General features: G+C 36.1%; 1 protein-coding gene across 2 annotated transcripts; it reads left to right on the top strand.

Annotated features, from left to right (window-relative positions):
• Positions 1-2464: 2464 nt before the first annotated feature.
• Positions 2465-6276, top strand: LOC108137321 (chitinase-like protein Idgf4). Of its 2 annotated transcripts, none has more exons than XM_017258946.1 (4): positions 2465-2534; positions 3179-3298; positions 4403-4963; positions 5506-6276. In XM_017258946.1, the coding sequence occupies exons 2-4, from the start codon at positions 3181-3183 to the stop codon at positions 6153-6155; spliced, it is 1329 nt and encodes a 442-aa protein (XP_017114435.1). In that variant the 5' UTR covers positions 2465-2534; positions 3179-3180; the 3' UTR covers positions 6156-6276. The 2 variants fall into 2 exon arrangements, with proteins under 2 accessions (XP_017114435.1, XP_017114436.1); XM_017258947.2 differs by having other exon boundaries at positions 2530-2554.
• Positions 6277-6671: the final 395 nt, after the last annotated feature.

Below are 6671 nucleotides of genomic sequence, written 5' to 3'. Positions count from 1 at the left end.
ACAAAACATTTGTACTTACTACGTATTTTTTAGCAGTGATCAATAGTAAGTAGTAATGCTAAATAATCATTAAGTTACAGCCTTTTCTGATAAATTCCACTGCAAAAATGCAGCATATTTTCGGGCCAGCAATGTAAATTGAGTGAATTGCATGTGTGAAACGAAATATATATTCCCAGGGGAAACGAAGTGCCCTTGATGGGTGTAAATATTTTGGCGGCATTGGCATTGGGTAACCGATGTTATAAGCCCGTTGACATTCAGTCAGTCAGTCAGCCAGTCAGCCACTCAGCCCATTAGCTGGCCCAACCCAAAAAGCCGAGCCCAAAGCCAGTGAAAATCCCCGGCCAAATCCCTCGAATAAAAAAAGGCCATGGAGATGGGGCAGCAAATTAAAACTAAATATGAGACAGCCGACGGAGTCTCTATCTGTGTGTTTTTGACCTTCCTGGCCGCTGACATAAATTGATAAAGTCGACCGATTGCCAATGCTATGGGTAAACATTTGAGTTTGGGTTTGGGTTTGAGTTTGAGTTCGAAAAACGAAAACGAAATTAACGACGACGACGGAGAGTGTTTATTTATTAAAATCAATTTTTACACAAATTAATAGAGCAAAGGCCAGACGGCGAGTTTACTTTGTCAATTTGCGATTTATATGCGCGATATAATATTTTATTTCGCTCTTTTTTCGGAAACTTATCGTCCAGCGAAGAGTACAAAAAATAAAGAAATAAAGCCGCTGCCGCTTTAATGGGAATATATGTAGGTATATATATAGTAGGTTTAATAATGCCCGACGCGTTGGCCTGATTGTATAATTGCTCGAGCAGTTCCCGGTAATGATGACATCACAATAGGGGGGGGTCTCAAAAAACAGGCTCTGCCAGAGGAAAAAACAAATTACAAAAAATAAAACACAATATACAAAATACAAAACTAAAAACACATTACAGCACTATGACACACTCTTAATCACTTAATAGTGAAAATCAAAAACGAGAGCAGTTCAACTAAGCTTTGTGGCGCTGGCAAAAATGTTGCGTCTAAGCTGGATTTAATTGCGGAATAATAACGAAACTTTAGCATATTGTACTGCAAGATAAACAAAACACACAAAAGATTAAGCTTAGAAATTTGATAAGGCGTCTTCAATGCTGTTTGACGTGTAATTAAATATATCAGCCATTAAAACAAAGCTTTCAATAATTGTATATAATTAAAGGAAAATCTGAGGTGAATAAAACACATTACAACTTATACTTATTCAATTACTTTTGTAAAAAAGTTTATTAACAATGCTATAAAAAAAATTGTATAAAATATTGAAGTGCTTAAAATATTAATTATTAATATTGAGAAAATGTCGACAACTTACCTAAATTTTCTTTTGATTAAGTTTAATTTTGACAGACAGAATAAATAAGAACAAAATTGAGATTTGATGGTAAAAAATTAAAATTGTTAATTACTGTAATTATTTTATTATTTATGAAATTCAATGAAAACAAAACTGAAAATAGTTTCTTTAATTTAGGATTCTTCGACCTAATATACTAAAATCATAATTGATTAATTTAACTGCTTTCTAAGTAAATATATTTACAAATGACTTAAGTCATGACTTAGCTGAAAATCTTGAGATCTTAAGTGATCTTCTATAGGTGATTTACTGTAGATCGACCAACATTGTAATAACATATAAATATGTTCTTATAAAGTGAAGGTTATTTACATTTTGGTAAAGTGCTGGAAATTGTTTTATTATTCAACCATCGTCGAGATCATTATGATAATGATTTATCACAATATCTTTTTCTGAGTCGACCCTCGTTTCGAAGCTTTGCTTGGCTTGTTTTTATTTTTCCACACACATTTCTAATTTATTTGTTTTTGTTTGCCAGTGTTCTTTATCTATGTTCCCTCCTACAGCTGCGGTCAAAATAATAGTACTGGGCAGAGGGAAACTTTACTTTTAGTTTATCATAACTAGCAATAAACAAAGTGAGGTTAAACAACCTTCGATATTGTTTTAGTTTTTCAAGAATAAAGAAAATTGTTTATAATTCCTTCAAGTCATAATTCCTCGTTTATCTTGACTTTGCATTGAAATAAAACTGTTTTTAATATCTGATCTATTTTCTATTACATTAATAATATAAAAACAATCTATTTATATATTTTTGTATAATATTTAATAATGGTTTAGCTATGATAAAAGTGTATTTTTTTATGCCCCACTTAATATTTAATGTTATTATTTTTGATTGCCATTTCCATGAGCCAAAGAACTGACATTATTTTGACCGCGGCTGTGTGTAGGTGTTTTCAAGCCGAGTTTTATTCTCGCTGCGTTCGCTTTGCCCTCGCTCTCCGTCTCTCCCCCATCTTTATAGGCGTCTCTCTCTCCCCCCAATTTTATCTTCTCATCACCTCGTCTTGCTCAGTTTCGCATTCTCAACGAGTTCACTTAAAGTTGGGATCACCTCGATCGCCGGACAGTTTCAGTTTTACGTTTAATGCGAGCACAACAAGTCAGTGGAGCCACTTTTTTGTATATATTTTGTATATTTTTGTATTTTTTTCTGTGATCTGTGCTTTTTTGTGTGCCTGTGATAATATTGTTACGAATTGTTAGGTGGAACTGGAAATATAACTTATTTGCTAAACATTTTTAATTATTACCGATGCAATCTAAACTTTGGGCTTCTTCGCTTGTGTTTATTTCTCACTTTGTTGTTTTCAGAATCACAGTTAACCTTTATCTTTAATGTACCGTTTTTTTTAAGTTTCCTTTTCTTACAATTTTCACATTTATATTTTGATGATTGCTTTCAAATATGTTAATTAGAGTGTTTGTTATGATTTGTGAAGTGTTTAGTTAATATTAAAAATATTAATCTACACTTTCTAAGACTTTCTCAATTATTAAGCATAAAATGTTTGTTTCTTATTCTACAAACATTTATAAAACACTTCTAAATAGAGTGTTTGTTATAATTTGTAAAATCTATAGTTGATACTTAAAATATCTAACTAATTTTAAGAGATTTCTTAAATTATTAAGCTTTTAATGTAAAGTTTTTAACAAGTAGCGGCCAAAAAAAAAAAAACAGTAAAGGCTAGATTCTTCCAGAAGTTTCTTTAAATTTAAACTATAATATTTTCTTATTTACAGCCATGAAGCTCTACGCATTGCTTGCCCTTTTGGTGGGATCTTTGGCCATTGGCCAAATTTCCGCCGCCGGATCTCATCATCTGCTCTGCTACTACGATGGCAGCAGCTTCGTTCGCGAGGGTAAGTTTATATATATTTATATATATTTTGTACATATTCCCTATTTAGTACATAGCTGATAAGATTTGGGGTTATCGGTTATATGGAGCACTCTGAAAGATAGAGAGTTCTCGGGCAATTCAATTAGATGATTTTCCCTTTTCATAGGCACATGCTAAAAGCATCAAATTGTATTTCTTTTTTTGCGCTGATAATTGGCAGTGGGTCACAAGATCACGGGGGAAGTTTGTTATTTTGTAACCAATTTAAGTAAATTGCATATAGAGAGAGAGAGGAAAACTAATTGAAATTGGCATCGGGTGTTGTGTTCGATGGATGACAATGACTCATGTCCAGAGGTGCCACCTTCAAGGCGCTAATTGATGATGCAAGCCCAGTTTAATTTAGCGCACCCAAGTTTATTAATGTTTTTTTTTGTTTTTGACGGGCACTTAAAATATATTTATACGAGTTTTTTTTCGGAGCAGACCATTCAAGGTTTGTGGTTTCCTGATTGTTTGTTGTCAAGAATGTTGTAAGAGTAATGGGGTTTTGAAAACACTTAAAAATGTGCCTGAAAGTATGCAACAACATGTTTTGAGTAAATTTGTTCTCAATAACTCTTTTTTTCACAGCACACTCTTAGACGCCTTTCTTCAGATATTTCACAAGCCCTAGTGATTTCTTGCCCTATAGTCTTATGTTTGACATGTACAGTTGCGGTCACAAAAATAGTTGTTTTACAACTTATGAAAATTACAATCAAAAATAGTTTAGAAGCCACTTTCGAAATGTTTTTTTATATTTCAATGAAGCTTATGGGTCAAAATATAAATCATAGGCATAATATTAAAAAAAAACAATTAAAAACTATTGACCAAAAAATATATATATATATATATATATTTTTTTATTTTTTTATATATATATATATTTTTTTATTGTCGCCGGAATAAAAAGTATTTCAGAGATTAAAGATTTAATATTTTATTCCAACACAAAGTGCAGATGAACGAGGAAGCAGGTTTTTTTTCTTAAATTTGTTGAAATTTGATTTGATGTAGTTGTCATTAACAAACAATCTGAACTAACTTAAATATATATTTTAAATATTTCGCCACTTAGGTCTTTCCAAGCTGATCCTGAGCGATCTGGAGCCCGCGCTGCAGTACTGCACGCACCTGATCTACGGATATGCCGGCATTAACCCCACCAGCAACAAGTTGGTCAGCAACAACGAGAAGTTGGACTTGGACCTGGGCAGCAGTCTGTTCCGCCAGGTGACCGGACTCAAGCGCAAGTACCCGGCTCTGAAGGTGCTGTTGAGTGTGGGCGGCGACAAGGACACCGTGGACCCCGAGAACAACAAGTACCTGACGCTGTTGGAGAGCAGCAATGCCCGCATTCCGTTCATCAACAGTGCGCACTCGCTGGTGAAGACCTACGGCTTCGACGGCCTCGACCTCGGCTGGCAGTTCCCCAAGAACAAGGCCAAGAAGGTGCACGGCAGCATCGGCAAGTTCTGGAAGGGCTTCAAGAAGATCTTCAGCGGCGATCACGTGGTCGACGAGAAGGCCGAGGAGCACAAGGAGGCCTTCACCGCGCTGGTCCGCGAGCTGAAGAACGCCTTCCGTCCCGACGGCTACCTCCTGGGACTCAGTGTCCAGCCCAATGTCAACTCCTCGCGTGAGTACACTTTATAGAGAAAAACCCCATAGTAAAATTAAGAATTATAATGCTTGAATATAACGTTGTTTTTCAAAATATTAACTTATTTAAAATAAACTAAAATCATGATAATGTTATCATTAACATATTTAAATGGTTTATCCAATGAAAGTATAACACACTTTAAGTTAAACAAAACACCCCTCAATGCTAAATCAGTACCGAAAATATTTTATTCAAGGTGAAAATAATTGTTAAAGCTCCATTTAATTCTTGTCTTGTTCCTAAGATTACCCTTTTCCTTCTTTTTAAGTCAGTGTCTTATTTGTTAATTTAAAAACTATTTTATATAAATTGCTATGGATGTTTGGAAGTGGTGTATAAGCCTTACACAACTTTTCATCGATTTTGAAAGCACATATTTCTGTATAAGACGTGTTTTGTTCCTTTGTTTTTAAATTAGACTTGCTTACAAAACTGAAAGTAACTTAAGTTCTTCTTGCTGGATTATATATATATATTCTTTAATAACTGATGAATTTTTGAAATATCTTTGCTAGTTTTCTTTGATGTGCCGGCTATTATCAACAACCTGGACTATGTGAACCTCCACACCTACGATTTCCAGACGCCGGAGCGCAACAACGAGGTGGCCGACTTCCCGGCCCCCATTTACGAGCTGAACGAGCGGAACCCCGAGCTGAATGTCAACTACCAGGTGAAGTACTGGACCCAGAACCGTGCGCCGGCCGCCAAGATCAATGTGGGCATTGCCACGTATGGGCGTGCCTGGAAGTTGACCAAGGACTCGGGCCTGACTGGACTGCCGCCGGTGGCGGAGGCTGATGGCGTGGCTCCGGCCGGACCGCAGACCCAGATTCCCGGACTCCTCAGCTGGCCGGAGGTGTGCGCCAAGCTGCCCAATCCGGCCAATCAGCACCTGAAGGGCGCCGACGGTCCGCTGCGCAAGGTGGGCGATCCGACCAAGCGGTTCGGCAGCTATGCCTACCGCTCCGCCGACGACAGCGGCGAGAACGGGGTGTGGGTGGGCTACGAGGACCCCGACACGGCGGCCATCAAGGCCGAGTATGTGAAGCGCGAGGGACTCGGCGGCATCGCCGTCGTCGACCTGAGCTTCGATGACTTCCGCGGCGGATGCACCGGCCACGACAAGTTCCCCATTCTGCGCCAAATCAAGAGCAAGTTGTAGAGCCACTGCCTCTGCAGACAATAATAACAATAATAATAATATCACTGTTTTTTTCTCTGTAATTCGAACTCAAACCTTTGTGTAATCGCGAAATGCAAATGTATGTAACATGACACCAAAATATTGTGTTTGAATTGGGTACAGCGGGATAATTGCCTACACTGATAAGAAAAGTTGAACAGTAAAAATAAATATCTGACATTGATTTCAAAATTTTATAAATAATATTACAATTATATATTATAAAAATATAATATATAACTGTGCACACTGATCAACAAAAAACCCTTGTAAATCCAAGTATTTTACACTCAATTTAAATACATTTCGCTTATTCATATGAATTTGAATCTAAAGTTATTTAAAATATAAATTTTTTTTTTAATTTTTCATTTGACTAATTTCGGAACTGTTTAAAACTCAAATATAATGTATTTGATAAAGAAGTAGGATTTATGATCTTATATTTTCCACATTAAATCAAATACTTTATTTATTGAAAAATTTCAACATTAA

Source organism: Drosophila elegans, unplaced genomic scaffold, assembly GCF_018152505.1.
Source record: "Drosophila elegans isolate 14027-0461.03 unplaced genomic scaffold, ASM1815250v1 contig_149, whole genome shotgun sequence".
Classification (NCBI taxonomy): Eukaryota; Metazoa; Arthropoda; class Insecta; order Diptera; family Drosophilidae; genus Drosophila; species Drosophila elegans.
This window is presented reverse-complemented; position numbering and strand designations above follow the sequence as displayed.

Coding starts and splice junctions, on each gene's coding strand:
- LOC108137321 (XM_017258946.1), top strand. CDS start 3,181: ATGAAGCTCTACGCATTGCTTGCCCTTTTGGTGGGATCTTTGGCCATT. Junction 3,299..4,402: donor CAGCAGCTTCGTTCGCGAGG/GTAAGTTTATAT, acceptor TTCGCCACTTAG/GTCTTTCCAAGCTGATCCTG. Junction 4,964..5,505: donor GCCCAATGTCAACTCCTCGC/GTGAGTACACTT, acceptor TATCTTTGCTAG/TTTTCTTTGATGTGCCGGCT.